At 43.5% G+C, this 22,505-nt stretch overlaps 1 protein-coding gene across 3 annotated transcripts in view; it reads right to left on the bottom strand.

The window, feature by feature from the left end:
- Positions 1-335: 335 nt before the first annotated feature.
- The window catches only part of MBD6 (methyl-CpG binding domain protein 6), a 71,749-nt gene continuing 49,579 nt past the window's right edge, over positions 336-22,505 (bottom strand). For all 3 annotated transcript variants that reach the window (XM_073663310.1, XM_073663309.1, XM_073663308.1), the window contains 6 exons: positions 16,222-16,414; positions 15,649-15,827; positions 14,786-15,535; positions 13,191-13,243; positions 10,210-10,285; positions 336-7,497 (listed from right to left, as the gene is read on the bottom strand). In XM_073663310.1, coding sequence (XP_073519411.1) covers positions 7,426-7,497; positions 10,210-10,285; positions 13,191-13,243; positions 14,786-15,535; positions 15,649-15,827; positions 16,222-16,414 — 1,323 coding nt within the window. In that variant the 3' untranslated portion in view covers positions 336-7,425. The remainder of the gene's footprint in view (positions 7,498-10,209; positions 10,286-13,190; positions 13,244-14,785; positions 15,536-15,648; positions 15,828-16,221; positions 16,415-22,505) is intronic.

Consider the following 22,505-nt stretch of genomic DNA (forward strand, 5'->3'; position numbering starts at 1 on the left):
TTTGTTGCCCTTGTGTTTGGTTCAGTATGGCATTGCAGCCCTCGGACCAAAAAATTTTGTGCATCCCTGGTTTATATACTGAGGACAATCTGCTGTGATAACCCTTCTACCATGTAGGGTCTAAATAGAAAGCTAACTACAGGGAAACAAAATTAAAAACACAGACGCACATTAAATTTAAACATAACCACACTTTTCATTTTAATACTTGATACAAAATAAAAAGACCCCTCAATGATCAGAAAACATAAAATCTAAAAATGTTTCAAAATATTTTCATCTGTTAAATTAAAGTAAACTTCCATATAAAAAGCTAAAATTCACAATTGTAAAAGTTTGTTTTGTTTTTCCTTTTTTATTTTGTACAAAAAAAATATTAAAAACTTAAAAGGAGGAAAATATATTACATGAAAGGCAAAAAAGTGATACAAAATCCAATTTCTTGTTGACATATCGTTTCTTTTTTTATGTCTTGTAAGTAACAACAAGACAACGGGACTATACAATATTTACACACAAATAATAGGTTATATATTTGCATAATTGAGTGTACACATTAGCTCCATCCCAGCTGAAGAGGTCTGAAATTAATTCGTTGAGAAGTGCTCTGTCATCAGTTAGGAAGGAGAACAGAAGTCACTTGTTCCTTGAGTGACCGGTCAGAACAAATCTAGCTGTAGTGTGCAATAACGGGATCAATGCTACATTCTGGGATCTAGGCAGCAGAGCTCATTGGGTAGAATAGTCATTGATGGTCACCTACCTGTCCAGTATGGGACAACAGAAGCTCCAACCGTATGGACTGTGTGGTCCTTACATTATACAGTAATTCGTGATTGCACACTAGATAAGGTGGTGCGGGCTGTAATCTGTACCTGCATTGCATGACGCAGAGTTATTTGAGCTCTGGATTCCCACAGGGGATATTTTCTAATCATTTTTGCAGGAAAGACAGTCTGATATAACAATACAGAATAATTATAAGATCAAAATAAAGAACTCCCATCATCTCAAGGAATGGAGATGTTGGTAGAATTCATGCACAGACGTGTAGCGTGCTGAGATTTAATATGTGTCAAGCTACATTGTGCCCCATGGCTCTGGGGCTAATAAATAGAATATGGCTTTATGCATCTCTTTAAAAGAGGATTATTAAATATGTTTCACTTTATAGTCGTACAAAAATGAATCCTATTAAGTCGTGCTGAGTACATGAGACTATAGGGGATTATAATGGGGATGTGTAGTGAAGATCGGATATTAGTATTAGTTGGTTCCCATTACCCGGGGAGCAATGGAAGGTAAGAGAACTAAAGGCATTTTCGGACTCGGAAATTTGTGTGTAGTGAGAGGCTGAGGTTTTTAAGGTGGAGGGCTGACCCAGTGCCCAAAACGGAGAGGGTAAGTTATTGGCCCACCAGATGAGGGCTGGTAGAATATATGAAGCCCCCTATTATAAACTAATGGGAACTAACAGGAATCAAAGCTCCATCAATAATGGAAGCCGTGACACCAAAGTCTTCAGAGCCTTACTGAACCGAACAAGTAGGGCATTGCAGTAACAAAAGTAATAAAGCATACATTCACAGCTGCAGCCTCAGTGTAAAGGTAGAACGGGTCCAGAGTATCAGCCACCCCACTATCTCCCTGTGTGAACAAGACCAGAACTTCAACATCAAGAAGAATCTGATAAGATCCCGATATCATAAAAACCTGCCAAGCAAGAAAGGATGAATTGCTAGGTGGTGCCCGCTGCTGTAATCGTTGTAACTCGTGTCTACGGGATAGAAGGGGCCATTATTTGGGAAAACTCAGGAGGGTGCAATCATTTTGCAATTTCAATAAAGCTCTATTTAAAAAAGGAACAATAACAGGTATGTAGTGGTGTCAAAGTAAGTTAGTGTTCTACTGGGAAATCCTTATAATGTTCTCTATGCAAAAAAAACAAACACTGTAGATGCAACATAACAGTCAATAGATGCTCAACTTTTTTAAAGAGGTTATCTGGGAATAAATTTAAAAAAAAAAACTCTTTTTAATATTTTTATATTAAAAATACAGCCACAGTCCTCTCTGTCAGTAACCATAGGCCTCATCCTATGTGCACAATTATAGGTGGCAAAGAGTTTTCAGTACAAGTATTCGCCATGATTTTTTTGGGGGAAGTTCCAACAATTACATTGATTAGAAGAAAAGACCGTTATTTCTAGGGCCACTCTTGCCCATACTCTATGTCTGGTATTAAAGCTATACTGTATTGAAATGAATAAGGATAAGCTCCAAGATCAGATACAGACCAAGAACAAGAGTGGCGCTATTTGTAGGGAGGAGAAAAAAAACCCCCAAAAACTGCTGAATTTTCTAATCCCAAATAACTTGTTTAAATAAATCAAAGTGTTCATTTACCAATTTCTACTTGGTACAGATTGTAAACTCTGATTCCAAATTAATGTATTATCCTTCTGGAGGTCAGCATTTCATAGCCTAACATTTATAAATCATTAGGACCTGCATATGCTTCTCACTGTGGGACGCATGGCATCTGCATTTCTATGGAGAGGCTTTTAAGTTTTAAAAAAGTTGCAAAATGTACAAGATAAAGCTATGTAACAAAATGGTAGAGTAAAAACACACCCCAAAAATCACTGCAAAAATCACAAAATCAGAAGAAGAGAAAAACATATCTTTATAGGTGAATTTATTGTTTACACCTTCCTGCCTTCCTCCAAAGTTTAGTTAAAGGTTGGCACTGTGGTAGCAATACGCAGGTCACAATACTAGGACCATAGAAATGTTCCTTTTTTTTTATCATGTACAGGTTAATAGAATAATAACGTACATAGTTACTACTGTGTACATAACATGGACAAATGCAGTCTATGGATATAAAATTTTGTGAAATACCATTTTAGATGTTTTGGTTTGGATTATGTAATAAAAGAGGTTATTTTCTTTTATCTATGGACTAAAAAAGGAATTCAATATACATGGGAACAGGAATAAATCCTTTTAGAAAGACCAAGTATGTAGATATACAAGCAATAAAAATGTCCATCGCCTGTATATCACTTAATAGACATGTATGGTATATTGATCTCATAAAGGCCTGACCCGTAAGGATCCAAATGCTGGGATCAGCACCGAGCCCATGAATGGGGTATTCGATCCTTGTGAAGAGGTGGCTGCACAATCGCAGCCAATCTCCATTACAACCTGTGGGAGATATGAGTGGTGGTCTCTGTCTACATAACATGGTTCTCGGGGACGGTCTTGATCCAGAGGTGCTCTCTATGCATCAACAAAATGCATACGGACCTGTGTGTATTAACTAAAACATATTACAAACCATAGGATTTTTTTTTCACGCATTATTTCCACAGTGCCAACGTTTTAGTCTCTCGCCATCAGAAAGCTGTATCACATCTCACTCATGACTTCAATACTAGGTAAAAAGCTAAGCAGCTTCTAGACCTCATGCGAATAGTCAAAGACCAATCACTATCCCCTATTACATACTATAAGCAACAATGCGATAAAAACACTTCCAAATTTCAATTCCTGGACTAGACAAACCCAAATGTCACACTAGGTATCCACTTTAGCCACGTGGGTGGAAGCTGGAGAAGATACGATTGTAGTATATAGTTATTTATCATTTAAAGGGGTTGTCCGGACTCAGAAGTAAAGTCTGTAGTCACTATGTGACGGTAGACTGCTGAACTGTGACAGTGTTCTGTGCGCACGCCATCACAATTCCATGTACAAGTGGGCATTCAAGTGACCGTGCGTATGCAATGTTCATACCTGCAGTCATGTGCCAGCTAGGCTCAATTCTCCCCTATATTAAGTACGTGAACTCCCACTCGCACAAAGTGGAATCGTGACAGTGTGCACACCACACACTGTCTCGATTCGGCAGTCCGCAGTCACATTGAGCGACTTTTCTTATGAGACCAGACAACCCCTTTAATGAACGGTTACCTCCTGTTTGTAACAATACCACTGGATGATCTATATCCTGGAGCAGTGCCATGCTAATTCTAGCTACATATAACATTGTCGTTTATGTAAGAACCAAGGGGCAAGCTTTGCTGAACATTCCCTCCATTACCATTTTACAGGTATTACAATAGAAGAGTAAACGACTGGATGAGAAACTATAAATGAAGACTATGATTCCTATTTATTGAGAACCTACTCGCTCTACTGACTCGTCTGTATTAGTAAATTCTTGAACCTTTTCTTACTCTGCTGTAATGTTCCTCTGTTATTCCTACTGGTAATGTATGAATAGACTAATAACTAGTTGTTACCATTCCCACTCTGAATAGAGGGTGTCCTTACAATGCCAGACACGGTCTATTAAGTACCGACAGTGCCACAGTATGAAAGGAAAACCCTACAGACAAGGAGAATGGTAACAGCCAGTTATCAATGTGTCAGAGGTTTTTCAGAAGAGAGAAAATTCTATTCAGAAGGTAAAAATAATAACATAATTGATACTTTTTAGTGGCTACCTGATAAAGTGATGACAAATAGCAAGCTTCCGAGGTCTACTTAGGTTTCTTCATCAGGTGTCGTATTCAGAAAGAAAGATTTTTGATACTCACTGTAAAATCTCTTTCTTGTAGCCTTCATTTGGTGGACAGAGGACCCATGGGTTAATATGCTGTCAACTGGAGGCTGACATATGAGTATCTGGTGTAGAAATGTATGCATCTCTTGGTAGGAAAAACGCAAAACCGTGAGCAACAGAAACGGTAGCAAAGGCGTGAATTTTTGGTGCAGATTTTCCCTCGCTCATTAATATGGGTGAAATCTGCAGCAAAAATGCTGAAAGAATTGACATGCTGCACAAAATCTGCAATGTGTGCACAGACCCTAAAAGTCTTAAAAAATAAATAAATAAAAAAGCTGACTTTTCCCCACTAAGCTACAGCAGGGCAGCAGATACCCAGTTATTTAGTGAGTACAAAACAGTGGGAGAAGTAAAACCCAGATTCTCCTCTCCCCCCAAACAAGGAAGGGGGCCGAGTCCACCTCTGATGCCTAGTAGATACTTTATGATGAGTACCAAAAATCTATTTCTCGGTTGCTTCATTTGGGGGAGACAGGAGCCTTGAGACGTCCTAAAGCTATCCCTGGAGTGGAAAAACAAAAAAAAATAACTAATTCCAGCACTGCAGAAGGATGAATAGCAATCCCTCAGGTTACTACCTGCCCTTCTGAATCCCTACGTGCAGAAGGTAAACGCTTTACAACGATGTTAGCAGAAGACTGAACAACTGGGTGACCAGGTTAATCCTGGTAGGGAGGACTCAGTTTTTTTTTCTAAGGCCACGGCCCCACTATCAGTATTTGATCAGTATTAGGTCAGTATTTTTTCTCAGGAGTGGGAGCTAAAACCAGGAGTGGGTGATAAATGCAGAATTGGTGACTTGTTTCTATTATACCTTTTCTCTGATTGTTCCTCACCTGGTTTTGGCTCCGACTCCTGAGAAAAAATACTGACTGAATACTGACCAAATACTGATAGTGGGGCCGTGGCCTTAGATGTATCCTTAGTGTCAACATCTTAACCCATGTTTCCTGTGTCCCCCAATGAAGAGACCGAAAAAGTGCAATTTTTGTGAAATTACAACAAAACAATGCATTTCACAGAAGAAACCGTGCTACAGCATTGTTCGCTTATGAGGTATACATGTAGTTACTAAAGTAGACGTGTCAGGAGCGCCAACAGATGCTTTACCCTACAGCGTACATGATAAAATGACCCATACAAATAATTCTCAACTGATCAATAATAAGACAGGTTTTCTTTCCAGCAACCAATACCTGTTAAAATACCAATTACCAAGATATAAAGAGAGCGATCAAGTAATTTGCACATGATTATACATGGGGGTTGCCACTGTAGCCATACAAGTCATCACACTTCATGAAGCATATTTCATATTCTGACAGATTAAAAAGTGCATTGTTAAAATGTTAAGTATATTGGATTTGATATGTCGAGATAATTGGTCAGCTATTATATAAGGAACACTTGTAAAATATGTGACCCCCTTCTGACGTTACACGGGAAATCTCACTTAGGGGATGCAGTTAATGCATCAGGCCCGGTCACTAAAAACATCTTAAAATTCATGTTATTTCCATGCTCTGTGCAAACAGCTCCACATCTGATGAAATGCTCTAGATTTAAGCATTAAAATAGCAAGAAGCGAACGCCATTAGATAAATGGGCACACCATATTATACATTTAGCTCAAATTCACAGGATATGTCAAAAATGGTATATAGCTATGGATCCCAGTTCACGTATTGGGAAAGCATGGACCCGTTCTCAGCGGTCCTTTGGTACACTGCCTGTGGGGCCCTCTACATTGAAGTCTATGGGATTTGTGTATCAGGTAGTAAAATCTAAAAACCGAGAGGGATGTGGATGTATGTGTGAGGCCTTAAAAGTTGCTGTAAAGTTAAATTAGGGCAAAGAGTACAAGCCATGCTACCAGAAAACCAACAAAACCTGTGATGTGCATTAGCGGACAATAAAATTGGTGAAATTTCCAAAAAAGTACCAGAATATAGGAAGAAATAAGAGAAAAACATATACATAAAATAGAGAATAAATAAATTAATATAGTGTACTGGACAAGAGAACAACAAGTGAGAGGAAGAAGATAATGGAGATTGTGCTTTTAGGAGCCCATCAGAATCACTGCATGGCTCATTTATTGTCTGGCAAGTCGGTCTAGGCACCCAGTGGCCATGTACAGTCTGGGCACCCAGTGGCCATGTACCTGGATGAAGCAAGTCCCATTATACATCATTAGCTCTGTGGCTCGCAAAGTACGCTGGGAACTATATTCCAATATCACATGGAAAGCCACTAGGTGTCTAGACCTGATTACAGTGTTTCTGTGATAAAGTACAAGACTCCGCTAAAATATTACTATATACAAACATATCGAAATGGGAAAATGGCCTGCTCCTATCACAACACCCTTGAAATAAGCAGAGATATGCCACCCCTCCTACAAAGAAAAAAGGGGTGCTTGAAATATCTATAATATGTCAAAGGATATACGTTTCATAACACAAGTGTTATAAATCTCATACAAAAGATCCAAATGATACAGTCCCAACACTAAATAACGCACTCTACATGGAGCTGACTGGTCAGAGAACAGGAGCACACTGGAGAGGAGCAGGAGACCGGACTGACCAGACACGATACCTGGCTTCTCACCAGTGCAGCCACTCAGGACAGAAGGTCGTGGTTGTGTCTTAAAGGGGGAATCATAAGTAAGAGCTTTGCCTCTAGCTGAATGAGAAAATGCGGCATAGGCGGAGGAGCAGGGAAGTGCCTTTAGGTGAAGATGAGCGGACATTGCTACTGAGAATGAGAATGGTGAAATTATTCTAAATGATCCTCCGTCGTCTGTTCTTGGCTGGTCGACCAGGGCGGTTCTGGCGAATAACAGGACGTTCAGCCTGTAGGAAAAGAATACAGGGTTAACATACATGCATCATTAGCGAAAAAAAACAGATCTGAACATAAAAAATGTGTCTGCATTTTCTTTTATGCCTTCTTATGATCAAGCTGGAATACAAGAGCACAAAAAAGTCCACATGTAAACAGGATGTGTCTATGCCTTTCATTAGACTTGGCTTCAAGGGGCGGTCCAGGGACATAAACATACTATTATAGGTCACTAAAGCTACACTGCTTTCCAGAATTGAGGGACCTCAAAGCAAATACAAGGCAAACACAATTCTGGGTTGCATTAACAGAAGCATACAGACTAGATCATGTGAAGTAATTATCCCCCTCTACTCCTCTTTGGTCAGATCTCATCTGGAAACTGCGTCCAGCTCTGGGCACCACATTTTGATAAAGACATTGAGAAACTGGAGCAAGTTCGGAGAAGAGCGACCAGAATGGTAACCGGTCTGCAAACAATGTCCTATGAGGAACGGTTAGAGTACTTGGCAATGTTTAGCTTGCAAAAGAGAAGACAGAGGAGACTTAATAGCGGTCTACAAATATCTCAAGGGCTGTCACACTGTAGAGTTATCAGCTTTATTCTCATTTGCACAAAGAAAGACTGGAAGCAATCAGATGAAACAGAAAGGGAGAAGATACAGATTAGATATTAGAAAAAACATTTTGACAGCGAGGGTGATTAATGAGTGGAACAGGCGGTAACGAGAGGTGGTGAGTTCCCCTTCAATGGACGTCTTCTGAGGCTGGACAGACATCTGTCTGAGATGGTTTAGTGAATCTTGCATTGAGCAGGGGGTTGGACACTATGACCCCGGAGGTCCCATCCACCTCTAACATTCTATGACCTTCACTTCCACATTTGCCCAGACACGGAGAGCGCTTCCCCGCTGTATGTCAGTGATGTGCTTGAAGGAACCAGCTGACAAGGTTAATTAGCTAGACCACTTCACTTTCTCTGAATCAGCCATGACAGCCCAGCCATTCATACCGGTTACTGACACCGAGAGAGGGAGAAATCCTGTGCTGTTGTCCAAATCAACTTCCTTAACTGCGAGACAGACATTAAAACTCAGCTTTCATACATGACCTAACAAGGCTAAGTGTTAATTTAGATTTCCAAACCCACTAAATTGGACAACTGCCTTAATGTTTTAATACAGACTCTTAAATAATATTTTGGAAAAAAAAACTGTATTAAAAGCAGATCTGCCACCATATTTCCCAATACAATCTGCATACATTAAATACTAAATCGGTCTCTTAAACCTGACAAGGATGCTGAATTTACTTTAATAATCCATATCAGACAAATGGCTGTATAATCCTTTATTATAGTTTAACTCCATCTACTGATAAGTGTGAGATCTCAGCAGAGGGATGCCGCTCGGTGCAAGCTGCAGGCGTCAGGCTGGGAGTGTAGAGTCCGAATACACTGGACTGATGAGCTCTCTCACTCTATAGCTGAACTCATAAAATGCTCATTTTAATATCAATATTACACAGCCATCCTGACACGGCTTCTTACAGTAAATACATCAGTGTCATCAGGTTTAAAAGCTATATTTAAAGGGTAATTCTCAAGTTGTGTCTGGAGCAGCACACCGCTCTCCAGTCTTTTTCACATCCTAGTGTCTGGAAGGGCAGGTACTCCTCCTTGAGTGACAGTTCTGCTGAATAGAAGAGCTGTAGTATTAGCAGAACTATAAAGCTCAGCACAAGTTCTGCTGTAACACATTCAGCTCTCAGTGGTCTGTTATGGAGTGTAAACTGCTATCCCTATTTTTTACACATAGAAATAACAGGACTTTTGAAGAAAGAACAGCTTGGGACAGCGAGTCTCGTAATGTTGGGTGATGGGGATTGTGATTCTATAGGATTGATAAGAACAACTCTTCAGGAGCTAAGATGGAGGTGAGCAGATAACTGCTGCATAGAAATCAATGCGCTGGAGGGAGTTGGCAGGTATGTTAGGACTTAAAGGAGTTGTCCAGACTTGTGAATCCTCACACTGCACGCTGTCAGGATTTTCTGGTGCTGGCACCGGGCGATCATTTTATCATGTGATTTGCATACTTCTGGCTACAATCTGACAAGACATGTCCAGCATATCTCAATTCACTTGTATTGATTTAGGCTGCGCAAATCTAGTCAGCATGTGACGGCATGTATGCAAATCGCACATTTATGGTCACGCGCCCAAGTCTGGACAACCTCTTTAACTCCTCTCCTGAAATGTAGCTACTGCCCACATTTGACCAGGGTCTGGTCAGGCTCTGGTGGCCGAGCGCCATGGAAATCAGTTGTACACTATGAAAGATAAAGGCTATCAATGCAGGAGAATTACAGCTGATAGCAAGTTTGCAATTGCCATGCTTTTTCTAACTAGCGAAAGTAAATTAATAACTTGAGAATACCCCTTTAATAACATATACAGTTTGTATTGTGAAACTTTGTTACAGCTCCACTTTAAATTAATGTGTTACCTTGTAATATAGCTTTAATATTTAGCACTACATAAGGTGAAGTTTAGACATGTATAGAAAAACACCATTTATAGTAGATTCTGACCCATAAAAGACCATATAAAGTGGAACCTGACTCAAAGGACTAAAATACAACACTTGCAATTATTTTCAAATACATGACCTCCTCTATTACAGTTCTGAAAAGACTGAAGAAGACTTGGGTACATCTCTTACATTTAAACCATTGGCAGGATCCATAGTTGGCCATTTTGCAGGGAGAGCTTCTATACGAGAACCCATCCTCTGGGAGCTGGAACCACAAAAGTGTTAAATGTCAGAATTAGAAGTCAAGTGTCACCATGTACAGTGACATGTAAAAGTTTGGGCATGCCTGGTTAAAATTACTGTTATTGTGAACAGTTAAGCAAGATGAAGATGAAATGATTTCTAACAGGGCTAAAGTTAAAGATGACACATTTCCTTTGCATTTTAGGCAAAAAAATATGTGTATTTTCATCTTTTACATTTTAAAAATTACAAAAAGGAAAATGGCCCGATGCAAAAGTTTGGACACTCTGCATAGTTAGTACCTAAATAACACCCCCTTTTGAAAGTATCACAGCTTGTAAACGCCTTTTGTAGTCAGACAAGAGTCCTTCAATTCTTGTTTAAGGGATTTTCATTAGTGATGAGTGAGTATGCCTCATTAACCCTTTCAGCGAGCATGCTCGGGTGCTTGCCAAGTATTTAGGTGTGCTTGGCGTTTCATTCATTGTCACCGCGCCTGCAAGTGTCACATGCAGAGATAGCCTGGCTGAAAGAGTTAACAGAACACGCTCGCTCATCACTAATTTTAATCCATTCTTCCTTGGAAAATTCTTCCAGTTCTGTGAGATTCCTGGGTCGTCTTGCATGCACTGCTATTTTGAGATATAGCCACAGATTTTCAATGATGTTCAGATCAGGGGACTATGAGGGCCATTGTAAAACCTTCAGCTTGCGCCTTTTGAGGTAGCCTATTGTGGATTTTGACGTGTGTTTAGGATCCTTATCCATTTATAGAAGACATCCTATATTCAACTTCAGCTTTTTTAGATGGTGTTATGTAAGAATTTTTTGAAATGTCATTGAATCCATTCTTCCCCCTACCTGTGAAATGTTCCCCGTGCCATTTGCTGCAACACAACCCCAAAGCATGATTGATCCACCCCCATGCTTAATGGTTGGCGCGATGTTCTTTTCCTGAAGTTCTGTGCCCTTTTTTCTCCACATATACCTTTGATCAAAGTGGCCAAAGAGTTCTACTTTAACCTCACTGGTCCACAAGACTTGTTTCCAAACTGCATTTTTCTTATTTTGATGTTCTTTTGCATACTTTTGATGCTGAATTTTTTGGTGAGGAAGTAGTAGAGTTTTTTCTTCTGGTGACTCTTCCATGAAGGCCATATTTGTGCAGATGTCTCTGAACAGTAGAACAATGTACCACAGCTCCAGAGTTTGCTAAATCTTTCTGAGGGTCTTCTGCAGTCAAGTGGGGGTTCTCATTTGCCTCGCTAGCAATCTTACGAGCAGCTCTCACTGAAATTTTGCTTGGTCTTCCATATCCTATCTTGACCTCCACTGTTCCTGTTAACTTCCATTTCTTAATTACATTTCAAACTGAGGAAAGGGCAACTTGAAAACGCTTTGTTAACTTTTTATAGCCTTCTCCTGCTTTGTGGGCTCCACCATTTTCAGAGTGCTAGGCAGCAGCTTAGAAGAACCCACACATTCAGTGGTGCAAGCACAGCTCCTGAACCCCCCTTGTCCAGGACATTTAGTCACATACTAAGTTGGGAAGGGGTTAATGAAAAACTTCTTTAAAAAATGTATTTTGTGGTTACCATCATGTGTATACCTGTATACCTCCAGCATACTTAATTCTGCTCAATATTAAGTGATACAATTAATATAAATAATTATAATTAATATATTAATATTAATATTGAGCAGAATTAATTTCAGCCTATTGGTTCGGCCCTTCACAACAGTGACGAACTCTCATAGGGCTCCTTGGGAAAATGTGTTGCTCACCCCTGCTCTGGAATAAACTGCCCCTATCTGTTTTGGTCAAAGCAACAGACTGCCAGCAGAGTGAGGAGTCAGAGTATAATTGCTCTGTAACCTAAGGATATGGGAGAGGAGAGAAGAAGATAGAAACCAGGCAGACCATGCTCCATCTTCTTGCAAATGTATTTTTACTTCAGAGCAGGAATCACAGCCACACTGCTCAGTACTGCTGTATAATGTCCTCCAAGCTGCTGATTTTGTCTGTGTGCTACTGAGAAAGAAGCGCAGGAAAACATCACTCTGCCTGTACTATGAATGGAAAAAAAAATCATAGTAGCCAGTCTCCACCTACTGGCTTAGTGACCAATGAAAAGTATAGAGCAAGCCTTCAGAGAGGAAAACTGGTGAAGATGCAGAATAAAAGTCCTATAATGGTGACATATAACGTTATTGCTCACATACACGCACAAATGATCGACAACTCCATGCTTACTCAAATCCTGACTTTAATTAAAATAAGAGCAATGTATACTCCCCTCCTGGAGCAGCGCTGTTCCAATGATGTTGAGGCGTCTGTACCCGGAGAGTGACGTGACTTGTATCATATGCCAGCTGCAGCCAACAAGCGGCAGCTCCTTGGCTGCAGCTCATCAATATTTAATCAGGGCACACGACCGCCCTGACAAAATAGTAATGGCTGCATCCAGTACGTAATACGAGTCACATCGGCGCAGATATTGCTGGAATGATGCTGCTGCAGGGAGTATATACTGTTTTTATTTTAAGTGAGGTTCTGAATTTATTAAACTGGGGTTGTCCAATAGTGGACAACCCCTTTAAGTTAAAGTGGTTCTCTAGGGAAAAGAAAATTAAATATGGAAAAAAAAAAAAACTATAAATAAATTCATAAATGCCTTCAATTATTTTAAATGCTTATTTTGTCTAGGGGATAAGCAATATGTTTATTAAAATGCATCATCAACAGCACACAGTTATGGTCAGCAGATTGGCGATGCTGACGGTCCAAACTGTCAATCAAGCAGGAGAGCACCTCACTCCAGCCAAAGTGAGCCTTAGGGAGCAGTGTGCTCCTGCAGATGAGAACAGCCCTGTAACTGAGGCGTCTGCAACTGAACTACATACACAATTATTGTAATTAAACCTACTTCTGGCCTCTTCTTCTTCCTCTACGGGAGCGTTTCAGCAGCTGGGGTGGCACCTGATGGGCAGAGAACAGTTCGGTTACAAAAAGTTCTAAATATTTAAAATAAGCCTGTTTTTACTTTTTTTTTCTTTGCTGTAGTTACTAGTAATACACCCCAAACTAAATTCTGAAGCTGGTTATACATTGCTCAGTTTAGATGGCCATACTAGACATCAACAGTTGTCTTAAGTTCGATATTTTGAACAACTCACAGGGCACTAAAAGGGAGTCTGTCATCACAAACTAACTGTTTACACTAAGTACAAGTGCACCCTTGGCATGGCCGAGCATTTCAGTGCATCTAGCTCCGCCTTCCTTTGTCTGTAAAGGAAAGCCAAGATGAGAGGCAAAACAGGAAGGTGGGAGGGTGCAGTTTACTGCTCGGCCACACCAAGTGTGCACTGAGCACGTGTTTGGTTTGAATAGTTTGTGCTGAATCCCTTTAAATAGAAAGGACTAAACATGGAATATGCTGCTATACTGTATGGCAATGCAGTGCTAAACATGCCACTCCTTAAAAGTATAAGCATTAGCATGATGGAGAAAAATTGTTTCTAAAATACAGTACCTGTGTAAGTGGGTGGTGCTGAAAAGGGAACTAGCCAAGGTCTGGTAACTGCTAGCATGCCCATCCAGCTTTGATAGCTTCACATGCTGGACATGATGCCAGTGTGATGTAGGATGTAAATCAATGCTGAATGGATTTGCTAACAGCAAATGGACTGTGACTATTACCTGCTGCAGTACGGCCCACTAGACAACAATATAATGGTAAGAATTTAACCTGGGGCATGCTTACAACAGTATTAGCATACAGTATAGTAACATGCCCCTAGTTCAGTAATGTACATGGGGACTCACAGGTTGGCACATGCCCAATGAAGCTGGTCTGTGACCTCCACCACGATCTACTTTCTAATTATGCCAACAGCAAATGACAAGAAAAAAAATAAAGGATATTTCCATAATCATCTGTTTTTGTTTGGTTTGGGCAACAGTTACATTAAAAGGAATCTGCCACCAGGTTTTTGCTATGTAATCTGAGAAGAGGATGACTTAGTGGATGAGACGTTGATTTCATTGATGTGCCACTTACTAGGCTGTGTTGCCAATTCAATAACATCAGTATTTTATCAGCAGCAGATTATCACTACAGGACTAGGACTCCGTCCCCACCACTGATTGACAGCTTTCTGTATGCACTGTACATTGACAGAAACTTGCCACTCAGTGGTGTGAGCAGGGTTACACAGAGCTCAGTGTTCTGAGCACTGCTAGATCTGCAGCAGAGAAAACACTGATTGTATGAAAATGACAGCATGCAAGTGACATCACTGAAATCAGGTTCTCAGCCCCTACATCATTGCTGCTCTCAAATTACATGTGAGATTCCCTTTGAAGAGCAAGTTCACAGAGCTCTGCAGCTGGAAATTAAATAGGATTAATTCTGCAACATCTTCACGTGTTTTTCAAACTCTAGAAATCACAGAGGTTTGTGCAAAAAATGCCACAAGAATTCACGATAATACCCTACATGCTTATTTGTTCAATACATACATCCACCTCCTGCTCCCTTGGCTGTTCTCCTTCCTCGTGCCAATGGTGAGTAAATGGAGGGATTCCCAGCACTGGTTGTGCAATTTCCTGGCTCTGTCCTGCTTCCTCTCCATCATTCTGCGAGGCATCTTCCCCATTATATCTCCAGTAAGAGTGCCTGGAACTGGATAATCTATCACCACGTGGCCGACGTCCATAAGATCTCTCAGCACGGGATCGACCATTGAACCTGTAGCCCTGTTCTTTGCCCTTACAAAGATCCATTTCAGGAAGATTTAATGTGCTGGATGGATGAGGGGAGCCCATCCATGAGAGAATGTTTGGAGACGCTCCATTGGGGATCTCAGAGGGAATGACAGAATCCGTCAGCAGTCGGCACTTTTTAAGTGGAGATGCGTCTGGTTCTGTCTCTGAGGGAGGAGGCTCCATTGAGTGGGATAATGTGTCTGTTCTTGGGGGGTCAGAAGGTGTGTCAGGAGGAAGGTCAGTGCGGACTGGTCCCTGAAAAGGAGGGCCTTTGGGGATGGGACTGGATTCAAAGGCACTTGAGGTGTTGGAGACAAAAGAACCAGTCCGCGAGGGGGTAAGCGGCAAAGTTTGAGACTTGTTAGTCACATCAGCTCGTTGTGAGGGAAAACTTGAGTCCAAGGCCGGCTGAGAATCTGACGAGATTTGAGACGTAGGTGTAATGCAGATTTCTGGGTGGGGGGATGGGTTGACTTCTTTCTCTGATGTTGATGATGAATGGTTCTGTGGTGAGAGAGTTACTATTTAAGTTATCAAACTGTTAATACAAACCTCAAGAAAGGCAACTTAATGGTGTTAAAGCATCCGAAATAAATAGATAAGGTAAAGGTAGTCACCTGGCTGTTGCTACGATGTCCTTGCAAAAGGGACTGTCCCTGGAAGAACTGCATTCCCAAAGCCCCCGGGAGAGATGGTAAAAAAGCCTGCTGGTTGTGAAGCAGGGCCTGTACCCCCAAAAGAGACTGCAGGCTACCCATCTGGGCACTTGTGCTAGTGTTCAGTGCTGCAAGATCCCCTAGAAAAGGTAAAGTCAATTAATTCATAACTTGGATTTTTTTTTTTTAATTTAAATCAATTAATATCATTACAGCTTTTTATTTTCAGATTACTTATGTAACCATCTCCAGAGCACCCATAGACTGTAAACGTCCGGGCGGCCCGGCTCCTAATCTACAATGATGTTCTAAAACGTCACCGTATAGGAGCGCAGCAACATGTGATGGTGCAGCTGTCAGAGACATCCAGAGTCCTCATAAAGAAGGCACAGCCTGGTCAGGCTGGGGGGTTAATTGGCCCAGTACTGAACTGGTTAAAATATATATTCAGGAAATCATAAATTTAAATGAAGTAGAAGAGATAGCAGAAGATAAGCATCTCCAGCTCCAACACCGGCAATCAATTTTGCCTACCTAACAATCCAGCGGTAAGCAATGGGTTGAGCAGAGGAGGCATCAGAGGATTCAGCCTGCCAGGCGGTTGTGGCTGATGGAGGTGGAATGGGCTGTGTGGTTCGGACGGAGGAAGTTTCCCCTCTGATAAGGCAGGCGAGTTAGTGGTTGTAGTAATGGAGCCAGATCCCGTACAGGAGGTATTGATACAGCTCTGAAACAGAAACATACATAGTTATGGGTCATATTCTGAGCTTCTTAAAGGGGTTCTCCAGTGAAAGCTCGCTATCACATATTAACAGGATAGGTAATGACTAACTGAATGGTGGTTGTCCACAGGGAGGAATTGTGATCCATGTTACAAAATGGAGTGGCAGCTAAGATGCCCAAGCGCCACTTCATTGATTGATTCTGTATGGTGCTGGTGAAAAAATTGCATGGAGTGGTGGAGCGTGCACACTGCCGCTTCCTGTTCTGCTGATCAGTACATGTCCCAGCGGTTGGACCCCACTGAACAACAAGTTATCGCCTATCCCATGGATAGTTTTCAGAGGACGGCCCTTTGAAGTATTTTTTTCCAATTTATATAACTAAAATCGAATTATTTTATAAACGAAAAGTTATACAAGCTTTAAGATACTGCTGCATACACCTGGTCATGCTAGTTATTCATTTTCACCAAGATGAGGGAACCGTTGTATGCAGGCCAGGCAATGTCTGTACTGCAGACTGAAACATGGTTGCAAACTATCAGAGAGGAATTTAGGGGATTTTGAGGATTGTCTACACTGGATGCACTGACCTCTACTTTTCAGCAGGACTACTATTCACAGACAGCAAACTTAAGAACTTGAAAATGGTCAGGAATTACAACAAAGGGGGTTATTCAGTCCTGATCAAAAGTAAGATGGAGCAAAATGCTCAAAACTTTTTTAAGTGGCACTCGCCTCTTAATTATTTTGGTGCATATTTTGGGCCGCACATGCAGAAGAGTTTGGAGGTGGCATAAATCATTGCAGAAATGTACCCCAGCTCATAACTTGAGCATATTTCTGTTACAATTTAGGCCTCTTTCTGGTACAAATGAGTAAGTCTTTGGTTGTGCTAGGCCATGCCTCTGACAAGTTTCACCCGCTGATGATGCAGATTCACGCTGCGGGAAAGTGGCCATGACCCCAGCGTTGCAAAATTTTTCAGAAAAATGGCAGAGGTGTTGTAAAAATGCCAAAACTTGGCATGGTGGCTCAGTGGTTAGAACTGTAACTTTGCAGCCCTGGGGTCCTGGGTACAAATCCCACCAAGTACAACATCTACAAGGAGATTGTATATTCTCCCCGTGTTGGCATGGGTTTCCTCCCACACTCCAAAGACATACTGATAGGGAATCTAGATTGTGTGTCCCAATGGGGACAGTGATGATGAGGTCTGTAAAATGCTGAGGGAATTAATTGTGCCATATAAGGGGGCAAAATAAATAAATCTTTCAAAATTTGTGACTGTCAGTTTTCTGGTGTAAAGTGTTTGATAAAGTAGAATGTTGCACAGTTCTACATTTACAATAAAAATAGGCATTATTAATCTAAAACCAGAAACCCGTAAAAAAATGCAATGTCCGCACTGAAGCCGATGGAAGAATAATGTATGCAGGTACTGTCACTGTGTAGAAAGAGTTATCTGCACATACAATGATCGGAGACGTGTACGCACTGAAGCCGATAGAAGAATAATGTATGCAGGTACTGTCACTGTGTAGAAAGAGTTATCTGCACATACAATGATCGGAGACGTGTACGCACTGAAGCCGATAGAAGAATAATGTATGCAGGTACTGTCACTGTGTGGGTGAGTTTATCTGCACATACAATGGTGTGAAAAAGTGTTTTCCCCCTTCCTGATTTCTTATTTTTTTGCATGTTTGTCACACTTAAATGTTTCAGATCACAAAACAAATTTAAAATATTAGACAAAGATAACACAAGGAAACACAAAATGCAGTTTTTAAATGAAAAAGACGGATTTTGGTAAGACCTTACCTGTAAAATCCTTTTCAGCGAAGGAAGGAAGGGAGACACAGACATTACTAGTGGGTAGGCGGAGCCCACACAGGATAGAACACCTCAGATTACAAAAGAGTGTTGACCGGCCCCTCCAGCTTGGGCTCCTCCTACTCCAGCTCTCCAGTCCGTACACAAGCTAAGGAAGAGCAAATATCACCAGCGGAGCAACATAACCCCTTCTGAAGAACTTCAGAGAAAAAACAAGAGACAGGTTATGCATATAACAGAAAAAAACACACAGTCCCAGGTACTACTCACTGGACCTGACCACTGCGATGAGCTGGCAATGCTGGAACAGAGCCTTAGCGCGCCGACCTCAGCCCAGATAATCGCTATCAGAGAAGGGTCACGCTGCATCTGAAAACACAACAACACACTTCTGCCATGGGAGGGAGCTGTGTCTCCCTTCCTTCCTTCGCTGAAAAGCATTTTACAGGTAAGGTCTTACCAAAATCCGTCTTTCAGCAGCAGATGGAAGGAAGGGAGACACAGTCATTACTAGTGGGACGTCCCAAAGCAGTCCAAAAATTAAGGGTGGGAAAAAACCAACAGTGGCAGAATCCCAACAACCTAGAAAAATGCGCAACTAGCGCTAAATACAAGTTAACGATAACTTAAACTACAGCCGCCTGCAGGACCCTACGTCCTAAGGCTGCATCAGCGGAAGCACTGACGTCCACCTTATAAAACTTTGTAAAAGTGTGGACGGAGCGCCAGGTAGCCGCCCGGCAGAGTTGAGCTGCCGAGGCAGAGATGGCTGGCACCTTGGCCTCGGCCCATACCAGGATCCGAGCCTGGAGCTCCTCGTTCCACCTTGATGGTTGATATACGCGACCGCCGTCGCGTTGTCTGTCTGCACTCGGACTGGCAGACCGTTTAAAGGGACCGTCCAGTGTTGGAGGCAAAGGAAAATCGCCCTCAATTCCAGGATGTTGATCGGCAGGACAGACTCTTCCGACGACCATACTCCCTGAATCCAGAGATCGTTCCAGACACCCCCCCCAGCCTGACAGGCTGGCATCGGTGGTTATGACCGACCACCTCGGAAGGAGGAAGGACTTCCCCAGGGATAACGCTTCCGGACGTAACCACCATTCTAGAGACTCTCGCACCCTGTGGGAGATGATGACACTGCGATCCAGCGAAGCCTGTGATCGATCCCAACGGTTCAGAATGAGCATTTGGAGAGTCCTGGAATGAAATTGGGCAAACGGAAGTGCCTCCATTGACGCCACCATCAAACCCAAAAGGCGCATACACCTTCGAAGGGACATTGCTGTCGAAGACTTCATAACCTGTACATGTCGAAGAAGACTTGCTTGCTTGTCTGGAGGCAGGGACACCACTGCTCGTACCGTGTCGAAATGCATCCCCAAAAACAGGATTGACTGCGACGGTTCCAGAGACGACTTCTTCCAATTGACCAGCCACCCGAAGTCCTCCAGGAGCTGAAGGGATAGATTGCGAGCCGTCACCGCCTCCTCCTTTGAGGACGCCACAATCAAAAGGTCGTCCAGGTAGGGAAGAACCGTAACCCCCTGTCTTCGAAGGATCGCCATGAGAGGTGCCAGAATTTTTGTAAAAACTCTGGGCGCCGAGGCCAACCCGAATGGTAGGGCCACAAACTGGAAATGGTCCTGACCTATGGCAAAACGAAGGAAGCGTTGGTGGGCCCTTCCGACGGGAACATGCAAATAAGCGTCGCGAATGTCAATTGACACCAAAAAGTCGTTCTGTGACAGGGCCGCCACAACCGAGCGAAGCGACTCCATGCGGAATTTCCGGGTGCGGACATGCCGATTCAATCTTTTGAGATCCAGAATGGGGCGAAATTTGTCCTCCTTTTTGGGGACCACAAAGAGGTTTGAATAAAACCCTCTTCCCCGGTCCTCCGGCGGAACCGGTACCACCACACCCTTCAGCAGAAGGGAATCGACCTCCTGCCGTAGAGCGGCAACTAGCTCGGGCTCTGACGGAATGCGAGATCGGCAAAACCTGTCCGGGGGTCGAGAAAGAAACTATGAAGTAGCCTGCTGACACAACCCGCGTCACCCAGGCGTCCGAAACGCGGGACGCCCAAGTCGATTCGAATTGGAGCAGGAGACCCCCCACTCGAGAGCCCTCCAGTGAAAACCTGGCGTCAGTCCGCCTTAGCGGGCTTTTTGTCAGCTTCCCGCTTGTCTTGACGGAAGCTCTGTTTCCAGGGAGTGCGGGATTTCTGAGAAGCCTTTTTTCCTGAAAAAGAGGGACGACCCGATCCCCAAGAGGGCTGACCGGACCGTTCCCTGGACCGAAAGGGCCGCCGACTACTACCGGCACTAGGCCTGCCCGACGCAGAAGCCACAGTTCTTCGCTGTGGTAAGGCCGCTTCTTTTGCCTTTGCCTTGACAATCAGCTCCGTGAGGTCAGATCCAAATAACTGACCACCCTTGTAAGCTAAAGATAGCAAACCTTGCTTGGAAACCGCGTCCCCGGTCCACTGTCTGAGCCACAGTGCTCTTCTGACTGTGACCGCCGAGGATTGCGCCCTGGACAGCAGTGACGCGGTATCCAAACCTGCATCACTGCCATATCGGGCCGCATCCTCCAACAACTTGAAAAGCCCATCCACCTCGGATAGCGGGGATCCATCCTGCCACGCCGTCCGTAGACGGTCCAACCAGCTTAGGGAAGCTTTACAAGCACACATGGATCCTAGCACCGCTCTGAATCCATGACCCGCGGCCTTGTAGATGGATTTCGCCGCCATCTCCGTTTTTCTGTCCAGCGGATCCTGCAGACTCGCCTTCCCTTTAACAGGCAGTAATGAGGATTTGCTAAGCTGGGATAAAGGGACATCCACTTCAGGAGAAGGAATCCAATTCCTCAAAAAACCGTGTCCCCTGAAAACGTTTATCTGGACACAGGCGTTCCTTCTCCACTGCCCCATTAAGCTCATCCAGAGATGGTAATGCCAAGCGCGACCTATGCGACTCCTGAAACATCCGGGCCGACTTACCAGGACGTCTAGTTACCTCCTCCGGAAACTGTAACGCCTCCCTCATGGCTCCAATAAAAGCCTCTGCACGGCCCAAAAAAGAGGCAGAGTGCCCCTGCCGATCCTCCTTATCCGAATCGGACATCTCCCCATCTGAGCTTGAAGGGGAACCCTCCATAACAGAGATCTCCGAGTCGCTGCGCGGGGAGGGCAGTACCGGCCTGTGGCGCTTCCTGCCATGAGAGGATCTAGCTGACACCCAATAACCTAGAAGGTCAGACAGGCCATCAATAGAACGAGTGAGGGCCTCCATTTTGACCACTGCCCCATCACCGAAACCCCCGACCGCTGCGCTTGACGCCGTCGAGGACTCCTGCGTGTCAGACACGCGAGACTGATCCTGTAGCAGACCTGGGAGACGGTCCGCACCTCCTGGACCCTGATCTGACATGCCCTCACACAGTATATGGCAGGTTAAACCTGTCAGTAAGTAGGACAGTGTGGTTTCTTAAAAGAAAGCTGAAGGGTTAAAGCTCTTAAATAGAGAGCTACCCCAGCTGACCCCCAATTAAGGGATAACCGCCTAATAAGGGGTTAATGTCGCAGACTCCCCACAACCTCTGTGAAATGAAAAGGATGTGCGAGCCCCAGACAAAAAAAGGAACCTCTATATGAGGTAATAGCTGCAGGACAGCACAGTCTGCCACCTTATTGTGCCTCAGAAAGGTGCCCTGCGCTGAGGAGGTGAGGGGTTAAGCTTCTGCCCTGACAGGCAGAAGCGACTCACCCAGCTGGCCGCGGTGCAGTATTCCTTCGGTCTGTCGGGAGGAGAGGAGAGTGAGGAGCCCGATGGAAGCCGTTCAGTAATGGCCGCCGCGCTGTGAGGAGAGAGAAGCCGGAAGAGGAGGGGCAGGAGAAAGCGCGCGCTCAGAGCGCTTCCTGCCCGCGAAAGACCGGGAAGGCGCGAAGCCACGCCCCCCGCCGGCTTAAAAAAAAAAAAGCGCGCGCGACTCCTCCGCTCTCCGCTCCTGCCCCGCTTCCATGTCCTGCAGGCATCCACCTGCGGACAAAAAAATACAAGTCACCACCTGAATACATGTAGCAGCGGCTGCCGCAGCAGCCGCTGAAGCACTCAAAACACATTAACATGCTGAGTACTCACCCAGCTGAGCGCCACAGGGACCCCCAGGGATTTGTGGCGCTGTGCCCAAGCTTCCCCCCAGGGCGGAGAACGCAGTGACCCCAGATGCGCGGTTTGCGTCCCCGCCAGG

This window comes from Phyllobates terribilis, unplaced genomic scaffold (genome assembly GCF_046119375.1).
Source record: "Phyllobates terribilis strain yellow unplaced genomic scaffold, ASM4611937v1 Scaffold_2__4_contigs__length_985480577, whole genome shotgun sequence".
NCBI classification, from domain to species: Eukaryota; Metazoa; Chordata; class Amphibia; order Anura; family Dendrobatidae; genus Phyllobates; species Phyllobates terribilis.